The 22,443-nt window shown below is 39.8% G+C and overlaps 1 protein-coding gene across 3 annotated transcripts in view; it reads right to left on the bottom strand.

Annotated features, from left to right (window-relative positions):
* svild (supervillin d) overlaps positions 1-22,443 on the bottom strand; it is a 47,051-nt gene that overhangs the window by 9,504 nt on the left and 15,104 nt on the right. For 2 of the 3 annotated variants that reach the window (XM_065471600.1, XM_063483037.1), the window contains exons 2-10: positions 21,012-21,501; positions 15,722-15,756; positions 11,992-12,050; positions 10,013-10,110; positions 8,779-8,881; positions 7,152-7,750; positions 6,868-6,997; positions 559-706; positions 158-235 (exon numbers count right to left, since the gene is read on the bottom strand). In XM_065471600.1, coding sequence (XP_065327672.1) covers positions 158-235; positions 559-706; positions 6,868-6,997; positions 7,152-7,750; positions 8,779-8,881; positions 10,013-10,110; positions 11,992-12,050; positions 15,722-15,756; positions 21,012-21,391 — 1,630 coding nt within the window. In that variant the 5' untranslated portion in view covers positions 21,392-21,501. Of the gene's footprint in view, positions 1-157; positions 236-558; positions 707-6,867; positions 6,998-7,151; positions 7,751-8,778; positions 8,882-10,012; positions 10,111-11,991; positions 12,051-15,721; positions 15,757-15,944; positions 15,977-21,011; positions 21,502-22,443 lie in introns of those variants that run through there. The other variant, XM_063483038.1, reaches the window with a different exon arrangement.

Raw genomic sequence — 22,443 nt, 5'->3', positions numbered from 1 at the left:
ATTTACTTTTCAGTGGATTTTCCAACTAACTCTTAACAGCTAAATTAATTTAGGTGCAATCTTTTTCATCTGTAATTAAGTGGCAGTTTGAGCCATATTTAATCATGAATATATTTTCAAAAGACCTTTCAGTGAGGTATTAGAAAGATTTACAGACCTTCAAGAGGTTTGACGGGTGTTGCATTAGCCTTCTTCAGAGCTCGAATGGGTGACTCTTCTATTCCTGAGACGAGACCTTGCAAATAAAATAAAAAGTTTCAGTATTGGTCATTTGTTTGTTTGTTTTTTGGTCTTTAAATTCAAATGTTAGGTTTTTTGTGACTGTCTGGACTACAGAGATATTTGTATCTACTTTACAATGAGTGCATTCAACTCGATGGCTTGGAAACGTCCTATTCAAAGTAGTACGCTTTGTGTAATCAAATATAGGTTGTCTGCGTCTGTTGGGAGGGTTGGATTTCTGTGTATAATGTTATAAGGGCTGCAGTTATTAGGATTGTTGTCAGTGGAAAACAATGAGCTTATTCAGGCCAACTAAAGCACAGAGTATAGTTTCACCTTTCTTGGCCATGCGTCCAGCCACAGTGAACTGGTTTGAGTCATTGGACGCTCCTTTGCCTTTGCTCTTCCACTGCTCCTCCTTCTCCTTGAGAATTTTCATCCTGTCTGCCAGCGACATTTTGGGCTCCACATCTACGTTGGATTTCTGTTGAAACATTCAAACACTTTCAGCTTTTTGTTTGAATGCAAATCTGTTAAGGCTTACACTCTGATAAACTGTGTACACAAGAGCAGACAGACATGAAAACTTGGTGCAGTAACTATGAGAGAGGAAAAAGTGTTGCATCAGGAAAACAGAGACTCTGATGAGGATGAAGGAAGGAGAGTGAAACAGTCATACAGGCAAAAATTACTCTGTCAGCGAGTTAGGAAAATTTAATACTGGCAATAAAAACCAAGACCTTTTTTTCTTTTTTCAAATCCATCTCTCACCCATTATTCAGCACACCGTTCCTTCTGTGATTTACTCCTGCTGCCATTTTTGCACCTGAACTCGACCATTAAAAGGGAATCAGCAGTAGTTTACTGGCCTCCCTACAGCCCAGGAACTGTGTTGCGGTAATTAATGATTTTCCAGTCTGAAATATTTAGGTTGTTTCTGTCACACTTTTCCCTTTGCTGTCTAATTAGTAATTCACACCGTGCGCAATGTGTGCCTTAGTTTTTGCAGTTGATTACACACAGCTTAGTCAGTGACTGCACAGATTAAAAAAAACAAAACAAAACAAAACAAAATTAACTGCTAACCAAGCATGAAAGGTCATAAAAACAATGTCTACACGATTTGATTTTACATTTATTTATGCATGCAAGCTGTACGTACTGCATTTAAGCAGCGCGGGATGAAAGCTAAACTGGCTAGACGACAAACAAATGTTTGGGATTCCCCACACCAAACAGCTGGAATGTTCTCGGCAGATGAGTAACGATCTGTGTGATCTGTTGACTCTTACTCTATAACTCATCGCCTCATCTTTACTGTAAGCTCAGAAACCTTAAACTCTTACAGATGCTAGAGGCAGCTTTAAAGAGAAAAACATATTTAGCTAAATTTGGGATTAACAGAGGTTCAAAAGAAGCTGTCGGTGCAGTTTATTGTTGTTTTCATTATTTTTCTAACACGACACGAAGACACGAAATCATTTGGCAAAACAATTTGAAAAAACTATCATCTTCTTCTTTCAGATAATTCGCCAAAGCAGATCATCTTTCTCCATCTGTTCCTCCTTAATCACACCAACTCCTCATATCCTCCTTCATGGCATCCATGAGTAAACGTCTAATAGCAGTTTAAACTTTATTATAAATGTACCATTAGGTCTCTCTACAGTTGTTGTTGTTGCAAAATGCTAAGCACAGTTAAAAGAAAACGTATGCAGACACAAATCTCTGTGAGGGCAGGTTTACACTTAAACACCACGTCAAGCCAGTCAGTTAGGAGACAATTATATTTTTAGGTAACATAAAACAGAAATCAGAGATCAACAAAGTGCAGTCATCCAGTTAATCCTTCAGAAACTTTTTTTTTTTTTTTTTTTTAAATACTTGGATTTACAGCTTCTCTCCCATGTAGATAAGACAGCGAGGTCCTGTTCAGTGTTTCATATGAGATAACAGACTTTTGTTGACGCTCCAACAGGCACAAAGTTGGAGACCCAAGGTCAGATCAGCACACTCCAAAAACAGTCCATCGGGCATTACCTCATTACCTTCAGACATCACTTAGTAGGAAAAAAATAATCCTTTTGTGAATCAAGAAAATCATTTTTGATCAGCCAATAAATCGCACATCTATAGAGCACATCCAGTCTCATATTTAACAATATTAGAGATAAAACACATCTTTGGCCTCTGCTATATTTAGCACACTGAAATATAATAAATGTGCTTTTTTTTACTGTGTATGAGAAAATGGAAAAACGAAGGGAAAAAAAGCATGCTGACATGCTCAAACAATTATCCACCAAATCAAATCGCACGTTCTCTCTCTCCTTCCGCGTCTCGCCATTTCAACCTGAACTTTACTTTCTGCTTTCATATCGAATGTGCTGCCATATGTGCTCAAATATTTGCCTTACATGAGACAAAAGCTCAAAGAATTAAGACTGAACCATACTGGAATGCACAGACACCTGGATAGGCTAATAAAGAGCTTTTCTACTCTAACAGACAAATCCCTCTAAAACATTCCTGCTCTTTTGCTCATCTCACACACTAAAGGGTGAGAGTTACTGTACAAGGCGCTCTGTGTTTTTCTTAAAATCACTTCAAGAGCCAGAAAGCCCAAATAAACATTTCTGCATACCAATAACACACTTTTGGACTACAGGACTAAGTAAAGTCTGCTTCTTGCAGTCAAAAACTACAACTTCAACCCTTTCCATATTATATTTCATGCCTGCTATAATACAAACAATATCTCCCTAATCACAAAGTCTTGGAACAACTCTCACACACTTGCACATTGCGATAGCCCCTCAAGCTAGCACGCTCCTCTGGAGTCAATCAAAAAAGGGAAATACCTTGGCCTGACAGGACCCTGGAGAGAGTGGAGGAGAGGAAAAGACCTCAAAGCCCCACAGGAAACCACTTTTCCACCCCCGCTTTACCGTACAGTGTGGGCAGCTTTTTGGGCGAACCACTAACACAGATATCGACCACCTGTAGTTCAGCAGACCGCATTCATGTAGCGAAAGAAAGTGTGTCGACAGCTCTGAGTTCTCAGTGGGACTCGATGAGGGCGAGAGGCTGTCCGGGACACAAGTTGAGAAATATGAGCGAATGTTAAGCAGTTAAGTCCATGCATTGTATGTATGTGCACACACACACACATACACTCACCTGAAGGGGTGGGGAAAAGGATGGCAGGTAGATGCCAAAGTCAAAGAAAGGGGAAGAGTCTGCATGTGAGGACAGAGGCCATAGGAGCACAGCAAGACAGAGGAAACTAGGGGAGGGAAAATATAAGAGGAGAAGAAGAAAGGAAAAATACAACAGAAGAAGAATTAGAAAAGAAGAAGGGCAACAGTAAAGACAAGGATTATTTATATAGCATAAAGTGGGTGAAGCTGAGACTCCTTTAAAAGCTGCATTAAGGGACAGCACATATGAGTCTCTGTGAAAGGCTTGCATGTGCATTAAAGCGTCTTTCTTTATGCATCTTGAAGCACTGAAGACAATGACCACAACTTAAGTCGATCGCTAATAGACTCTCTAATAGACTTTCTGGGAACTATACACATAAGTCTAATGACTAGTTAAGTTTCTGTGTGGGGCCTGCGCTGTCAGTGTGTTAGCTTGTGGAGGGATGCCAGACTGTTCTTTGTTAAGTCATCTCTGAAACATGAAACCCAAAAACTTAGCAAGCCTACAGCAAACAATTTTAAACAATCTTCAAGAGTCGGTATGTTTTTGTAAAGGACACCTAAAACAGCTTGTTTTTTTATGTTATTAACCATTAGCTCGAAACGTGTAGCCATCACTCATTGCAATTTATGACTAACAGGCACAATAGACCCTCTTTAAATTAAATTTACAACAAAGCATCACTTTACAGCACCACGGTGTACAGATCAGCTTAGCAGGCTTAACAGGAAACATCTGGAGCCGATCATGGCCTGTACCATGCGTGTTACATTTTCTGGTCTTCCACATAGTAACCGAAGAGTAAAAACATCTGAAATAACTTGGCAGCGTATGAGATAAGAGAAAATGTTTAACATGAAAACTCGAGTCTGACTGATTCGGGATTTTTGAGGCTATGAGAAAAAACTGAAAATCCAATACAGATCTATTAGACAGGATTCTCTGGACAAACTATGTGAACGCACATTTCCGTTTACTCAAAGCTTTCCTCTGTCTGAAATTGAATCATTAGACACTTTATTAGATACACCTGTTCAACTGCTTGTTCATGTAAACAACCAGCCAATCGCATGGCAGCACCTCAATTCATTTATATATGCATACACACGTCGTCTTAAGCATGTAAGTTTAAACTGAGTATCAGAAAGGGGAAGAAAGGTGATTTAAGTGAATCTGGACAAAGCATGGTTGTTGGTGCCAGGCAGGCTGGTCTGAGTATTTCTGCTGGGATTTTCCCAGACAGTCATCTCAAGGCTCAGGGAATGACATGAAAAGGAGAAAATATCCAGTTAGTGGCAGTTCTCTGTATGAAAATGTGTGAAAATGTCAGAGGTCAGAGGTGAATTGTCTGCTCTGCTCTGAGCTGATAGTTATTATAGGATGCAGAAGCGCATCTCTAAACATACAACACATCAAACCTTGAAACAGATGGGCTACAGCAGCAGAAGACCATACTGGGTGGGGTTCTCTGCTGTTGGCATCTGTAAGTGAAGAAAAGGAAACTGAGGCTACATTCAAAGGGACTCACCAATACTGGACACCTGATGCTTGGTCTCACGAGTTTCAATTTCTACTGTGACATTCGGACGGTAGGGTCAGAATATGGTGTAAAAACCATGGAAACATGAATCCATCCTGGCTCAAAGGTTCAGGGTGGAGCTGGTAGAGTAATGGTATGAAGTCAACAGATCGCAAACTGATAGAGTACCTTAGGGATGTAGTGGAACATGAAATTTCCACTGGACGGAATGGATGCGATGGATTTGCAGCAAATATGTGATGCCAAGGATGAAAATCCTAGAGGAATTTTGAAGCACCTTCTTGAATCTATCCCAAGAAGAATTAATGAAGTTCTGAAGGCAAAAAGTGCGTCCAACCCAATACAGGCAAGGTATAACTAATCGAGTGTCTGACAACTGCATGTGCATCTGCTGCATTTCAGACAATATCTGCAATAGGTCAATATCAGTTGGTAATATTTGTCTGGCTCTAATGAAAACCAATGGCCTTTCCACATGAGAGAGACATGTTCCACATGGAAGTAAATGCCCCATGGCTAATGCAGACATGGCACTAATGCCGGTAATTTAGCCAAACCCTGTATTAGCTGCATCCGTGACATAAGTTGGTTTCCCAGACCTCTACAGTAGCAGCCACAATAAACAGTAGGTTCCAATTCACAAGCCTCAGACAGAAGTAAAGGAAGCGATCCAGAGACATTTCAGACACCAGCTTGGCACCCGTTCATGCGTGCGAGTGTTGAGGATGCAGTTTTTGTGCCATCACTGGAAATACACTAAAAAAAATTTTTATGGCTTTAGCATGGATTTATCAGAACGAATAAAGACCACACAAATATGAAATGACATCATGCTTCAGTATTTGGGGATTTGCTCAAATTTTGGCTGCTTGCACTCACTCATAAAGTGGCTTTTTCCAGACCTGGATTTGTTCTAACGTTAGCTCATATTTGGATGAACCCAAACCAGTAATCCCCCGAGAAAAATCACTGATCTTGACAGACACCCAGCCAAAAATAAAAAATAAAAATATATAAATAAATATGACATCATTTCAATCTTAAGAGTCCATTTAACCGTTTTGGGGATGTCCATGCAGAACACACCGGATATTTTTCACTTGTGCAGTACCATCCAGTACAAGCACTTTCAGTGGACTGGTTTTTGTATGGTGTAGTCTTGTGTTTCCACTTGAATACTTGCTTTGTGTGGGTGGTCATGTTTTTGTAGAAAAGAAGAGCGTGTAGAAACCTGCATAAACTTGCATCACCGCCAAGTACGACAGTTGCTTTAGCATGTATCTACTAGACAGTTTACACTGACCTGTGCAAAACCGTATGATCTGGATGTTTATATATATTTCTGAGAAAGTCTGTTAAGAACAAAAAAGCTAACCCTGTGGAGGAAATTGTTGTTTTAACTTTGAGAAGTGAAGAAGAAAGGAGAGTGCAAAAGCCAACAAAGGAAGGAAGCATAAGCTTGGAAGGCTTGCAGGTGTTTGGTCATGGTGTAGGATTTTATTTTTACAAGGGGTAGAAGGTGTGTCCTTCATTCTCTCTGGCAGGCTAGCTGAGCCCTGGATCTCTGGCTTTAGCATCGCCACTCCTATATCCGCTGCACCGCCAAGCCCTCCTGACCTCACACCTCTTTGGCAGCAATTCAGGCAAACAAACTGATTCAGCAAAGGAATAAATGTGTCTGCAACCAAGTCTTTTCTTTCCCATCAGTTTTCTGTAAAGGCAATCTGCAACATATGGCTCTTTTTTGCTCATTACCACCCTTTTCCCAGTGAAAAAGTCCTGCAACCCTGCCAACACAATAGCCTCCAGCAAAAATGACCAATATAAAGTTTTGTAGAGGTGCAATTTTACAAAGTGAACAAGTTTGTCATCACATATTTGTTCAGTAAGTAAAAACTCACCTTTTTCTTCCAGGCACCTTCAGCATCTTGGAGCTGGTTGAAGCGGTCAGCCAGTGACGTCTGGATCACCTGAGGTGGCCTCGCCTTCTTCGGTCTGTCCTTCTCATCTTCTCTACCGAGCTCAGCCAGTCTAAAAAGAAAACAAGACACATGAATCCTTTTTGCTTCTCTTTAAAAGTCTGAACCTTTTAATAATTTTAAAGAAATTTAAATTTCCATCTTATGTATGATATCGATTTTTTGTCTCATCCCGAGTGTCTGATCATGTTTCTCCACATGCTGACCTCTGTTTGAATGACGAGCTCTGACTTCCATCCAAACTGCTCTCGAGCTCCTCGACATCTTCTGACATTGTGGAGGACTTCTCCAGGCTCTCATCAGGGGAGGGACTCCGCATCTCCTCATAGCTCCCTCCACCGCTACTGCTGCTGCTCCCCCTCTGATATCTGTTGTTACTGATGCACCCTCCATCTGGGATCTCATCTGTTAATGACTCATCCTCTTTGCCATTTTCCCCATTAACCTCTTCTTCCATCTCTTCTTCCTCCTCCTCCTGCTGCTGCTGCTCCACCTCTTCCCGCTCTTCTTCTTCTTCTTCTTCTTCTTCTTCTTCTTCTTCCACCTCCTCCTCGTTGTCTTCACTCTGAGGGTGGCTTAGGGTGACACTACTTTGTTGTGCTGGAAAACGGTCAGGCATGGAGCCGTCGCTGTGGTCTGACTCCACACTAGTAGAGCGGCTTTTCTTTAGGATTCCCTTGATGCCTTGAGGCCCCGAGTCTTGGCGCTTCAGCACGGCGGCAGACTGGCAGGGAGGACTGGGAGGGGGAGAGGCGTCTCTGTTTCTGCTGAGTGGGAGAGCTCTGTCAGAGTGGAGACTGGAAGACTGTAGAGGGAAAACAACACAGAAGGTTTTTTTTTATTTTTTTATTAGCAGCCATTATAATATTAAAAAAAACCTGCAATAAAACTTTTAAATCTAACAGCTTTCTCAGTTTTTCAGCATTAAGAGTGAAAATCTATTTTTCTTTTTCTCCCTCTCTTCTCCATATTTGTACAACCTAATACAATCAACACAAAGACAGATTCAAGTGCTTACTCACTGCTTTCAGTGACCTACTCCCACGTTAAGGTTAGTGAGTCACACTAAATATGATGATGACTTAGCCTCACTTTTTTCCCCCCTCTAAGAATGTCAACATATCAAATATGGATATTGTCAACAAATCTGAAAGACTTTGTCTTTTGCAATATAAGGAAAAAATTCAGATAGAGAAACTGGTGTCAGAAAGCAAAGCTTTTTGAAAATATTAGAAATTCCAAACCCAGACCATGAATTTCTTCCCTGCAAAAAAAGGAGGCATGATCATGTCTTTAATATGCTATAACTTAGCAAAAGCAGCTGTGACAGCAGACACTAAGAGGTCAAAGGTGATGAGAGGGTGCTGATTTAGGAAGAGACGCACAAAGAAGTAAGACTGCAAAGCCAGCTGGGTGTAACAGTAAAGTCCAGTGCTAACTCGGTGGTCTCCTTTAATGAACTCCAGAGTTCGATACGTGTGTGGGCATTTACACGAAGAAGTATGTGTGTGTACTTCATCTGATTACTTTCGAGAATCGGTTTGGGTCACGTTATAATATTTTGTCCAGATGAGGGAGTTATAAATCAAGTTTACAAAAAAAAAAAAAAACTAAACTAAACTAAACTAAACCAGACCAGGAAAAAACAAAACAAAACCAAGTAAAGAGTTTTGGAACTGGAAATAGCAGATGTCTAGAAATAGGACATTTCAGAAAAGAATTCACAGAATTTCGCTTTTATAGGTTTGCCTATTGACTCGTGAGAATCACTTCTTATTTTTATATACCGTCACAGTTTTATGAGTGCATTATTTTTCATTTAGGTAAACTGACCTTTTCCTCTGTAGTGGCAGTGTCCTCATGTTGCCGTTTCCATGAAGGTTCGTCTGCGGACTCCTTCTCTTCCATGACTTTGCCTGTATCGGGTTTATGGAGCCTATAATATATCAGAAAAAAACAGAAATCACAAAGATCTTAGAACAAAATTAAACATTATATCAAGTTGCTGGATTAAACTGGCAACACTGATATGACTTTAAGCTTACTATAACATAAGGCTGCCACTGTGACAGCTTACATGGTGAATCCACAGTAATAAAAAGGAGCTGATGATACTCTCACTGTTTGTATTTTATTGATTTATAACTTCAGAAGCTCTTGAAACAGTAGTCTGATGTCTTTGAAACTTTAGCCATGTTTAATATGTGCATGTATGAGTATAATGTATACAGAAGATATAAGATTACATACAGAAGATATGTTAGCACAGCAGGATTGCCCCCGGACTGTTCAAACCTTTTATTTGTGAGGGGCAGCCAATCAGAAAAGAGGTGAGGACCTAAATCGACTTGTTTCAGATAGTAGCTAATCTGAGGGGGCAACACCAAGGTCCAGTATAATAGAAAAAGATATCCTGAAATCATCTGAATCATGCAAAAATACTCAAGAAGAATAAAAATATAGATACAGATGTAAATAGGAATCTAACCATTATTCACTATACATGTTGCAGGCAGTGATGAGGTTTAGTTGGAAATGGTGATGCACACACATACACACTGAAACAATTCCTGACTTGGGGAGAAGCTGAGAACAGTTTGTGGGACTCATTCAAACTCCACATGGATCAGAAGGGCCAGGAATGGTTTCAGTTATACCTTAAACGGATCCACACAGTGGTTACAGTGCTAAGTACAGTGCTGCTCTCACTGCAGCAGCTATTAACTTCAATCTGGTTTGAATCACTGTGGCTACCACTGACACCTGAGTGCTTGTGTGTTGATGCATGTGCACGAGCGTGCGTGCAAGACAGAGCAGTATTAAAGGCAAGCCCTGCAGGTTTATCTGGTTTATCTCTGCAGCTGTTTACAACATTAGACAGCCTGTAATTACCTCTGTGCTCCATTCAGTCTGCTCGCCCTGCATGTCACCGTGTTTCAAGGTATATCTAATTATTAATGTTGTGCTGTATAATGTATCACAGTCCACAAAAAAAAGACACTACAGCATTTAAACGGTTAATATAGTTCATCTAATAAAAGCGTTCGACCTGGCTGGAATTGCTTACCTCGTAGAGGTTTCCTTTTCGTCACTGTCGATTACCTGATGCTTTCCTTTAACATCAACTTGTCGGCCGCTGCTTCCATCTTCCATCCCCTCCACCTCCTACAGGTAAAGAAAAAAAAATGGAGGGAGTAGTATCTTAAAGACTAGGTTTAAGTTTTTAACACATACTTCTGAAGTCCTACGGCAGCTGTAAAGGATTTCTTGATATGGGAAGTAAATAAATGAATGTGGCTCCGCCTCCCTCTACTTGAGAAAAGCAGTTAACCCCTGTAACGCAAACAGGGTGTTCCAGGAAAAAAAAGATAAAAGGAAGTATGTGATGTCAAAGAGCAGGTATGACATATTCATCCACCCTGTGTACATGCAGTGTAAGAATTAAAAAGAAAGGGATTAGCTGTGCTATATTTTTCACGTTAATGCAAGGGAACCGTTGAGGCAGGTTTCTTGTTTTTGTTGTTTCCTGCCAGGTCGTTTACAATTCTGCTCGTGTGCTTATTTTAAATGCTAATAAAACAGCATTAAGAAAGTATGACTACCTTTAGAGTGAACTATGGTAACTGTTCACCCAAGCTCGTAAACTAATAGGTTGTATATCTTGTGTTGTAACATAATAACATCAATTTACTCATCAAACTTGCCAAGAAAGCAAAAGTGAAAGGATTTACATGTCTTCCTTTATATTTCTGTCTAATCGCCAGATTTTTTTTTTAAAACCTGCACACAGTGTGAACTGTGCAGCTGTGTGGGACCTTTGTCAGTAAACACTTTACTGAGCCCTGAGGTGACCTGGTAAAGATAAGTGGATCTCCAGCAGTGAGGAAATTAAACTCCATCGAATTAGAGAATTAGAGGCTCCTTACAACCTAGGCGATGCTCACTGATTACAAAGAACGAACACATTTTTCCACCGGGGAGGATGTGCTGCCTTCTGCAGAACAGATTTTTATACATTCAGGAAATTCAGTCAGGAAATTCTAAGTATAAATGAGCTGAATCTCTCTTTTATTGCTTCCATCCGAGCTGGAAGAAGACATGCTGTAACCTCACTCCTACTCTGTCTCTTCTGATGGAGACACTGACTCACCTGCTTTTTTCAACAGGAGGAGAAATGAGTGATAAGGGAAACGTGAAGACAGAAAATGGGCATCTGTCACTGCTGCTGACAGTCGAGTGAGGCATCTTAAAATAACAGATCTAGGTCAGAAGAACGGGCGGAGGTGGGGGTGGGGGTGTACTGCGATTTTCAGTTGGGCTCCCAAAGAGGCTACTTTCCCAGCAATTTTTTGGTTCAAGCAACTTGCTGCCATCTGGGTTCACTTGGCCAGCCTTGGCACCGTTCCTAGTTTGCAGGCCCAGTTAGAACAGCTATTTACATCAAACATCATGAAACCTAACCACTTCTGAAACCTTAGCAGCCTGGGAAAGACCAACACTCAGTTCATTTTAAGAACACATGTGAAGCTCTCCCATAGGATTGGGGACATTATCGACATTTTTGTTTCTGAGTGCATCTTTTTATTTTTCCACCACCAATTCCACTGCCTGTGTGAGCTGAAGTCATGACTTTGGCCAAGCATGCATCCAGGTGCAGGACATCTCCGTGCTGTATGGAAAGGCTCAATTTGTTATTAATGGTGCAAACCTCCAGAGGGGAGTTGGAGTGTACACCAGCTGCACTGGAAAGCTGCTGTGAGTAAATCAGCAAGGGGGCTGAAAGGGATAAACCAAAGACAAATGCACCCCAAAAAAACTGTTCTACCACTAAACTACCAGCTGCTTGCCTAACCTTGATTTCTAATCTGTCATCTAAAGCTAATAGCCTTTTATTTTCATGAATGGATTTGATGTTTGTTCCCTAAAAAGGTGCCAGGTCCTTACAACGAGGCAGTAGAAACAGATTTATGTGTCCACAACAAGTGCAAATATATACAAACAGACAAATGCATGAAGTGAGACAGATGGGAAACCAAAATACCGTACCTTAAAAAGAGACACGCTGGAAGTTGCACTTCTCTTGGAGTCCACAGGCTTTTTATCAACTAAAATGAGCACAGCGAATAAAAGAGTGAGAATTAATTGCTCCACAAGTGTATTTCTTTCTGCCAGTGCAGTAAAAAACGATCAGTGGGAGTGTCAGCAAGGGAAAATGATTCAGGACAGTGTGTTTGGCACAGAAAACATTTTTAAAGCTTGTACAAAGGTAGACATAAGCAGGTAATTTAATGCACTACACACCAATCTCTCTCGTAGTCAAAAAAAACAAAACAAAAAAAAAAACTCATGTCAAAAGGCTAATGAGCTCCACTGGCTTCAGGGGGAGCTTGAAAAGTCAGTGGGGAGCGCCACATTGAATTCAGCGAGTCTTTCAATAATGCAACAGTTCAACATCTGATGAGAGGAATACGTTTACTTGTGCATATGCGTTAGAGAGAAAGAGAATTGGGTCTCATGTGAACTCCCTAATCAAGAACAGCCCTGAGAATATAATCTTCTAATCTTAACAAAAGGAAATCATTAAATTTTACAATACTCCAAAACAACACACACTTCTTAAGTCAGCGCACTTAAATTCATCCCCGCGCTCTAAATCTGTATTTATCGCCCCGACAATGTGACATTTTTACTCCAAAATAACAGCACGTCTCTGACAAACTCACTGTTTCCAATGAAAGAAAAAATAAAAAGAAAGCTCCACTTTTGATTTATGTTTCCGAGCTCCCCTGCTGTCGAGAACATAACATGATTTAATTCAGATGATGAAACACTAAGCATTGCAGACTAGTGACTCCACTCAGACTGTACTCTTATAGCTTTGACTTTAGTCCAGTCTTTAACATCATCACCCATCCAAGATCCAAACTAGAGAGAGAAAAAAAAACTTCCACTGAAGTTTAAAGACTCGTCAGGTAGTGTTTCTTACAAGACTGCGATCTTTGTTCTACTGTTGATGCCCAGGTCAAAGGCTCAGGTCAAATGTAAATAACAGCCAGGCACTACTACTTTTAGCTGCTCCCTTGTTATTGGGGGTCGCCACAGCACATAGCTCCAGATGTTTGACACCAGATGGCCTCTCTGACACAACTTCAAAGCAAATTTCTGTCACTGTCTGGAATTAAACCAGCAACCTTCTGCTTGACAAGTGTAAACCATCACACTACAATACCAGGGAACATCAAAACATCAGATTTGTAAAATGAAACTCGCAGCAGAGGTGATGTTTAGCCAGTATCAGCAAACATCAAATGGAGTGTATTTACTGTAAACAGATAGTGCACCAGTGGTGGGCATCACCTATTTTGTAGAGTTTAATAATTATGTGGGTATCAACACTGCTGCATCTTTGTTAGGTATTAAATTTGAACCAGCTAGCTGTTTGCATACATGCATTACTGACTTGATGAGAGGTCAGAGAAACCTTTGATGTAAACACGAGAGTTGTTCTGCCTAAGAACCGACTCTTCTGCCAACATATCGTTTTTTAATGTTATTCTGTGAATATTTTGTTCCCAAAATCAACATTGAAATGAGCTGTTTAAAGCTATAACACGGTTTAACTGAAATAACATAAGTAATGGTCATGTAATCCTGTTGTTTCCAAGCTGGGGTACATTTAGCTGGGAAACTCAATGATTCAGTGTCCTGTTGGTGTTGACAGAAAAGAAAAGTCACTCAATACTGAAGAATATGGCAGTTTGAGACAGTCAGCAGAATACTGCCTGCAGCTCGTTTCTGTCCTCATGCTGGGTTTTAAATTTCAAACCCTCTTATTACAGATCAGACCGAGTTCACTGGGGAGAAGTTACAGCTGGTGCAGTGAATAAAAGCAACACCAGTGATAGTACACTATGGACACAATAGTGCTATCATTTATAATTTATGCCTGCAGTGCACCTTTTACACTGGGCAAGTCCAGGTTAAAATTTGCTATATGTTAAAATGAAAAACAATCATGGCAAGAATATATTTAGCTCCATTTCTCTTCTCTAACATATGATTTTCATGATTAAATAACAACTTTTAATTAAATCTGAAGCTAACTTCCAGAATTCAAGCATAAAAAAACGAAACGTGATCATTGTATGTGCCAATAAGATGCTACACAACATTACTCTGCTGTGAAACACTAAAGTAACTGTTTTGCTCACCGCACGATTCTGAAACCTTTCACCTTCTACTTCTACCCAGCACTTACACTTATCTCTAAATACAAGTTAACCAAACAGAAGGGACAACAAACATGTAAGCAGAGAAATACACGGGTAAGTGGGCCAACCAGTGGGTAAAGAAAGGCATGGTCACAGATTGTTGCATGCATCCACACTAAAACACCTCAAGCACTTATCTGCACAATGTCATACAAACACACCTTTAAACATCATGTTACCTTTTGCACAACATTTCTGTCTTTTGCACAACCCACTGCCATTGTTGCACTTTTCTATTTCTTTATCTTGTGTCTGTATCATTCTGTTCTGTCTGGTGTTGCACTGGTTTTTTGCAATTTTTGCACTTTATGTAGTCCTGCCTTGATTGTCTGTTATGTGTAGCAGCATGGTCTTGGAGAAACGCTGTCTCGTTTCACTGTGTACTGTACAACTGCACATGCTTGAAATAACAAAGCCACTTGACTAGACTTGAAAAAAGTGTCTTTGTTCAAAATGTGGCATTTATACTACATTTATGGCTAGCATCCTACGTCCTGTATTTTTTTACATCCACTAACAGCAGTCACTAAACTGGACCTACAGACAGTGTTTATGCTTTTGATGCCTTTTGTACCATTTTAACAAAATATCTAAAAAAAAAAAAAAAAAAAAAAAAAAAAAAAAATGTGACTTGCTGCTTGGTACAGACCATCTAAAAAAAGTTTATGCTTCAGTTTTAATAAGTAAAATTATAGTATTTTATCAGTCTGACACTTAGCATCAAAAAGCAAAGACTGTATATGTGCCTGGGCACTGCTAAGGTTTATGAATACCTTGCTAACCAAGTTTGCTGGCATTAGCTGATTTAGCCGATGACTTAGCGCTCCACCCTCTCATTCTAATATAGAAGCTTCTTGTTTCAACAGTTCCAGATGGCAGCAGCCCAAATGCTAACAAAGTGTATAATTCAAAGTACAAAACCACTAGATGATATAAGTATAAAAAAGGTTATCAGCTAATAAACTTGTTTATATTGTCAATTACATCAGTTAGTAATATTTAGAGGAGAGTAATAAGTAAACAGAAGATAAAAAATTGCTTATCCATAGCTTCTTTTCCACAGTGGACACAGATAATAATCCTTGTAACTATACTTGTATGTAAAATATGTTTCTGTGTTTTATCTACACAGCTTGGACACAGCTTTAGTTTGTAAAGCTAGCTGGTTAGCTGTCTCAGCAAGTAAATGCCAAACAGCGTCTCTATTTTATTTATTTCTTTATTGGAAAAAATATATATCAGTTTAGAAAACCTAAAGCAATGCTTTTTAAAATTATACATCAACTACAAACTGAGCAAAGAACATTTCAGATGTATTTTTCTTCACTTCTCGATAAAAGAGTATTAAAAAGCCAACGTCTATAAATCAGGAAGGTAATCTGACATCAGCAATGAGCTCAGTACTCCCTTCACACTGAGTAATAGAACTTGAATGAGCTTAGTGATAAGGCAGTGTGTGGAACAATAGAGGATCAGAGTGCAGTGAAAGTACGAGTTCATCTTACCCTTTGGCTCCTCTGTGTCATCAGTTTCCAGCAGCCTGGGAGACAGAGAGAAATGAGGTCACTCTCTAATGCAATAAAGAGATGACAGAAGTTACACATTTTTCACAAGTGATGCTGGCAAACAGCACAAAATATATGCACATCACTCTTAAATACACTATTATAGCCTACAAATGCACACTTAAGTCTAAAAAAATTGCAAGAACTGCAGCAAGCAACTTACTGCGTCTCATATGACATAAATCCATTTACTCATGCTGCTCTTCCACTCCCGTGTCAGCTATGATATAACAGCAAAGCCTTTCTTGCATCTGAAGATATGGTCATTCATTTCCAAGTAATGGGTGTTAAAAATGGATGGGGACAGCAGCTGCCTGTGGGGTAGCAGCAGTGATGTAACAGGAGGAGGGGAGAAATGCTTTAATACAATAGAGGACATCTGCAACGGGTCAAAGGTTACTGGAGAAAGGGAAGGCAGAAGCTACACAAACCCTAGTTCATTTCAGATGCTTCATTCAAGTACATCCCACTGTGCTTCATTAAAAGCCCGCAACCACACACTATTGTGAGAAAGTGAACCTCAAAGTTCACACTATAAACAAGCAGCAGCAAGCGCTTACAATTAACTGCATCACAGTGTGCTTCTTGAGAACGAGGGAGCGTGGGTTTAGCTTCTACTTTAAGAGTCTAACCTCTTAAGTTCAGTTGTTCCTTCAGTGTACATTTGCCACTAAATACTTTCTGCATAGTGGAAATAAAAAGGAATCTGAGATAAGCAAAAGTAGTAGTAGTTTTAAGCAAATAAAAGCTGATTAATTGGCTGATTTCTTCCAGCCCTCTTTTCCTCAAAGACAAACTTGACACAGTTGGATTATTATCAGGATTTGATAATCTTCCTAAAGATATTTTGAGCAAATATGGCTACAGATGAGCAAGTGCCAGGTACCATACTATAATCAAATGTCAGTTTATGAAAGCTGCCTATGCCCATCAGTCCAAAATTGATCGCATGCCACACCCAGGCATAAAGGATGTTTGTTTCCTCCTTTTTCTTATTAAGTAAGCACTATATCTTCTTAGCTGACTCTTAATGTTAACTGTTTACATGCACAAGAGCTACAACTACACTATGCAGCTGCAAAAGGGAACAAAATAACATTTAAACGTTGGCTTGGACTCTGTATTATTTTGCTTTTCCTTGTACTGCTGTAATTTGTGAGCCTAAAACTACTGCAGAAGTGTTTTTTATTGCAGTTTCTTATGAGTAATTCTTGGCTTGGATTTGTTTACTACACAAACTTTTGTCAGTTCTTAATGGCCACGCCTCCTGATAGTTTTGTGAAGACATCATGCTACACCAGGCCAATATATGTAGTTAACAATAAACTGAAGTGATGCAATACTCAAAAATCTCTGGCTGCAGAGATTTATGTTTTATACTTCTGTGTTAAATCTATGTTGTGTGTAAGCAAACCACGAACCCCTCTGAAACCATTCTCCGCCACAACATGACGCGCGCCTTTGTAGATCTGCAACCATACGTCAAGTCAACACAACTCCAAACTATTTTGATTGGCCTGTTCAGTACCGTTGATTCCTCCTACACATTTCCAGCTACATTTTCTTTTTTGGGGCCACAGTTTTTGATTGGATCAATGAGAGAATGATCATAACATTATAATGTAAGGACTCACAGACGTCAGCTCATTTGTGGAAGGAGACTGCCAAAACTATTGAAATGGAGACAATGGATTGTACAAAGAAATGGAAAAACTTAAGGGACAAAGATGTTTGTTTCTTGAAAACGAAAAAAAAGAAGAAAAACTGACCACAACAAAGAGTGGGAACGCAGGAGGAAAAAAGTCCCAGCACTTTGTTTCTGCTGTGGCTGGCAGCACATAAAACATCAGGACAGGACCACAAGGTAATTAACACATAATGAACCTCACACAAGTATGAATGCTCTTGATGGTGACGGTAACTTGCGTAGATTATGTCGTAGACTCTACAATGATTTGCTGCAGAAGTCCAAATCGGTCGTTGCTCTAACTTAAATGTATTTGTTGTAAACCTCATCGTTTGATCTCGGACAGCCCATTTTTAACAACCAACCTTATAACAGGTATCAGAAACACATCACCTATGCTACCCACACGTTGACAGTCAGCTGAAAGTAGATGAAGAAAACTGGAATGCAGTGCATGAGTGGGCAAAAAGCAAAACAGAGGGGAACTTTCCAATCCAGCCGGGCACTTGTGTAATCAAACAAACACGACTCACAGTAAACTTTTTCACATAAATTTATGTTTTTCTTTGTGTGCATCATATTAAATTATATAATGAGAGAAAATGAAATAAGAGCATAAAAACAACACTTGTGGCTGCGACGTTGTTAAAAGCTGTAATTTTATTACATCTGATTTGTGTGCTTAACTTTTTGAGGCATTTGTCTTTGCTGTGGCTCCGTACTGTAAACAGTCCTTAGCCTTAATCCTAATTCTGTTTTGTTTATAAAGAGGTTGGGTACCAACCCCATCATGTCAGTAGCATTAATAGTTGTGGTTTGTTAAACATGCTTGACAGCATAGAGCACTTTCAAACCAAGATTACTATGACCTATGCAGTCCTGGAAATTCCATGTATACTATCCCAAATTCATATGATAACATACACACACACACACACACACACACACACACACATTAAAAAAAAATATACTGTTGACTTTTAACCTTCTGTAACTGAATATAACTTGTGGTAACTAAATGGTTGCCCAGAGTGTTGCACACTCACTATCATGTTTGATTGCACAGTTTACCTGATAGGAGGCAAACTTTCTGGAAACAGTCATGGTCTGGACTGAGAGCAAACGATCTACGAGAGATTAAAAGTTTGCAAATAACTGCCGTCTAATTTATCAGTTCAGACAGATTGCCAGCATGTTGCCATCAGTCTGAACGAATCTTTGTCAATGAGCACAATTCAAGGGGACTGGACTCAATTGGCAGCAAGCTGGTTGTATTCTGGTTATATTCCTATAGAATGAGAAGGCTGCTGAGGGCAAATGTAGTGGTTACATTTGCATTTAGCACAGGTCATTACTATGTTATCAGAAACAGATTGCATGAAGTTGGCAACTTGACCTCATTTGTCTGCAGTCAGACTGATATTACACTGACTCTGTCTTAATGGCAGGTTTTAGTTACAGTGTTGACAATCACATTTTGCAGCAAAATAATAACTGAAGTGAACGTTATCTTATCGGACAAAACAGATATCAACAAAGTTTAACTTGAGGACATAATTTAAAGTTGGAAAAATGTTACTGTAATACGAAGTATGTCGCAAAATGTTGAAAGTCTCAGTGATATCACACAGTGAGGGAAGTACTGTGATAATATTGTATCGTGGGGTGTCTGGTGATTCCGATTCCTACCTCTATTAAAAACCAGGAGTCTTTAACATAAAATTGGAGAAATAATGGGAGAAAGCCAGCCAAAGAGTGCGCTTTCATGCATACAAACGCATCAGATGTTGGATGACAAAGCATTACCAAACGAATTCTTCTTAAATTGCTAAGGGTGTAATGTAACAGTTTCACGTCAAAAAGCAGACTTTTGGAATGTCACCCTTCAACTGCAACTTCACGAGGAAAAGAATCGTGTCTGTGGCAGATAAACGCCTGTTGACAGCTTTCATTATCACCGAGACAGCTAAGCTCCAGTTTCCTGTACGCTCCTTCTGTAAAAGACTACACAAAAATGTTGCTCATGTTTCAGTAAATATGTGTGACCCACTAAAGACACAATAGTCAACGCGGAAAGCAGACGCCTTAAAATAAAGGAAAATATATGAAGTACTAAAAACCATTAATATATGGGAATACCTAGACAACAAAAGCTTCTACAATACCATACTTATGTATGTTGTGTAAGCCTGCACAGCTGGGCTGTGACGTGAAATGAACGTCATTACAGAACTTACAAAAATAGTAGATAACATGACAGGCATGTGAGACAAACACTTTAACCTGTCAACCTAACTTTCTGCTCTCTGTAATTAAAAACACAGTACATAAACTGCACTCTGTACTTTCCCAAACACTCTTTCTGCTGTGGTAAGCCGACGCACTGAGAGAAGTTCCTCTCACATTTCATAACCTGTTTAAAAAAAAAAAAAAAGAGAGAGAGAGAAAGTTCTAATCCAAATAAAGCCACAAAAGCAGGACGATGATCACTGTTAAAATATGCATGTAGAAATAAAAAAGACTTATTTATTTTAAAACGTAATCAAACTAGCCAAACTTGCCATAAAATATGATAACGTAGAACACTGAAACATGCCATGCTGCTTGCGCTCTATTTTTATTTTAAGGCCATAACCCAAGGCATGTCTTTTCCAATGTATAAAATAACTTGTCTATAATATGCTTAATTAAGTGCAAAGCATGAAAAGTTGGCAAAGCTCAACAGCTCTACACTCATTCGCTTCCAACTCTGATTTTATCTCAGCACTCTTATCCATCTCTGTTCTTCTCCTCAGCAGCATCACTCCCTCAGGCAGCTTTATTCAGGAACAGACAAGTCCAGTTATGTGCATGCAGCAGAATCCGCAGCATGATTACAGCCCCAGACCCACGACAGGACATGTTTTACTCCGTCTGTGTACAATTCTCAGAAACAAGCATTCCTCTGAGAAACCTCCAGGTTCTTCATCCAGTCAAGCTGACAATAGAGGTTCATTATTCACTGGTTTTGTGAGCCCCTCATATAACTGTGAAGTGAACCAAACCAAGCAGCATGTACGTAATCACAGCAAAACACACCATGGCAAAATAAACAAGGTAGTCCTGTTCTTTCCACACATGGCCAATTTTGGAAATGCTAGCACTTGTGTTTACCTCAAACAGAAGATAGCACAAAGTGTTCTTCAAATGCACCGATTTGTTACCTCCTTTTCACGTACTGGGAGCCAGCAAGCCCATTTAAAGTCATTTAATAGCTGAATAAAAATGGCCCAATTGCTGCAAATGTTCTTTAAATCAAAGAAACCTCAGAAAAGCAATACACTGTTTCAGGTTTTTTTCTCCTGAAATTAGTTTTAAGAGATTTGCATGCGCATCAGTTACATCTGTTCTTAGACGACCCGCTTGCACAAGCCTGTGCAGTTCTGTTTCGTGGCCCTGGCCAATTATATGTCACTGTGAAAACAACAATGAGACTGGTCTTGCACAAACAACGGGTTAGTGTGTGTTTAATATCTAATATTATGACAATGTGAATAAACTCACCTGGAATGGGAGGACATCTTTATGGAGGGCACAGCTTCTGATTTTGAGGATATAGTCGTTTCTGTTTTGGGGTGAGCTGTTCTCTTTGTGGGCTCTTCATCAGCAGGCTCCACAGGTTCTGCTACTTTACTCCTAAAGGCCCTCCTGGTGCATGTTTGCTCTGCTCCATTATCCTCATATTTTTCTTTCTCCTTTGTTGTTGAAGACACTGTTTCGGATGTGCCTGCAGTTTTCCTGTCCTTACGCACGTACTTTGAGGTGAACTCCTCTGTGTTGCCATAGCGCTCAGCCAACTCCCGCCTTCTTTCTGCCTTGTAGCGAGCAATTCGCTCAGCCTTGGTCTCTGGCGCAGAGCTCTGCAGGGTGTCTATTCCATCCATTACGCAGTTCGACTCGGTTTAAGAGACTAGTTTCTTGATATGTGATCCAACTTTTTTCTTTAAAATCTCCCGTGACAGCAATGTCTTACTCCATCAAAATCATTCCAGCACTGCAAACAAGGAAGGAAGACATCATTAGTGCATCCTGCAGATACAATTTCAGACAACTGGCCCATTAAAGCTGGTTAAAACCGGATGTACCAACACATACAGTAAACAAGAGAAGTGAGGGCACTCCTGTACAACATCACTTAGACGTCCAATGCAAAACAGATGGGTAAATGCTTCAGACTTGGCACAAGAGGCATCAGTGCATATCAGTAACAGCTCAGACACTGCTGAGGACATTTTGCACAACCTTGACCTCAATAGACTCCATCCAGAAAATTAATACACGTTGCTAAAGCACATAAAAAGGAAGGATTGTGAACCCTGAGATAAGACGACGATTAACTACATTTGTTTTTTGAACGTGTAGTATGCACAGAGGTGGGATGTTGGGGGAGGCAACATTTACCATGCTAGCCTGTGGAAATATCGAAAATACTGACTGACAAGACAAACCCAGGAATCAGAAACAAAAATTCCAGCATGACACAAATCCAAAGCAAACAAACAAGCAAACAAGCGCACGTCAGTTTCTAAAGAAGAAACCGAAAACTGTGACCTGCCCAAGTATGTTAACGGATTGCCCCCGAGCATTAGCAAAGAACGACTGAAATTTGCACAACACTAGTATAATCCATGTTCAGACACATAGCTTTAGACTGAGTCTCAGTAATTTAAGATATAATGACTGTTAAAAAGCATTGATCTTCTCCTGTGGAGGGTGTATTTTGTAGATTGTAAATCTAAAACTGCAAATGCATTTAATGTTTAACTTAGAAATAAAGCAATTACTGTAAACTGATACAACCTTCCATATTATCATATTTACACAAAACTGCATATTGGTGCAGCTTTCATAAGAAACTAAGCAAATTGCATCTCTCTCAGTCAAGCCCTGCCGTATCACATCTGGCACCCACCTCATGAAAATGATGTCAGCCAGA

Source organism: Pelmatolapia mariae, linkage group LG8 (assembly GCF_036321145.2).
Source record: "Pelmatolapia mariae isolate MD_Pm_ZW linkage group LG8, Pm_UMD_F_2, whole genome shotgun sequence".
Lineage (NCBI taxonomy): Eukaryota > Metazoa > Chordata > Actinopteri > Cichliformes > Cichlidae > Pelmatolapia > Pelmatolapia mariae.
The sequence above is the reverse complement of the archived record's forward strand: the minus strand, read 5'-3'. Positions and strand labels throughout refer to the sequence as shown.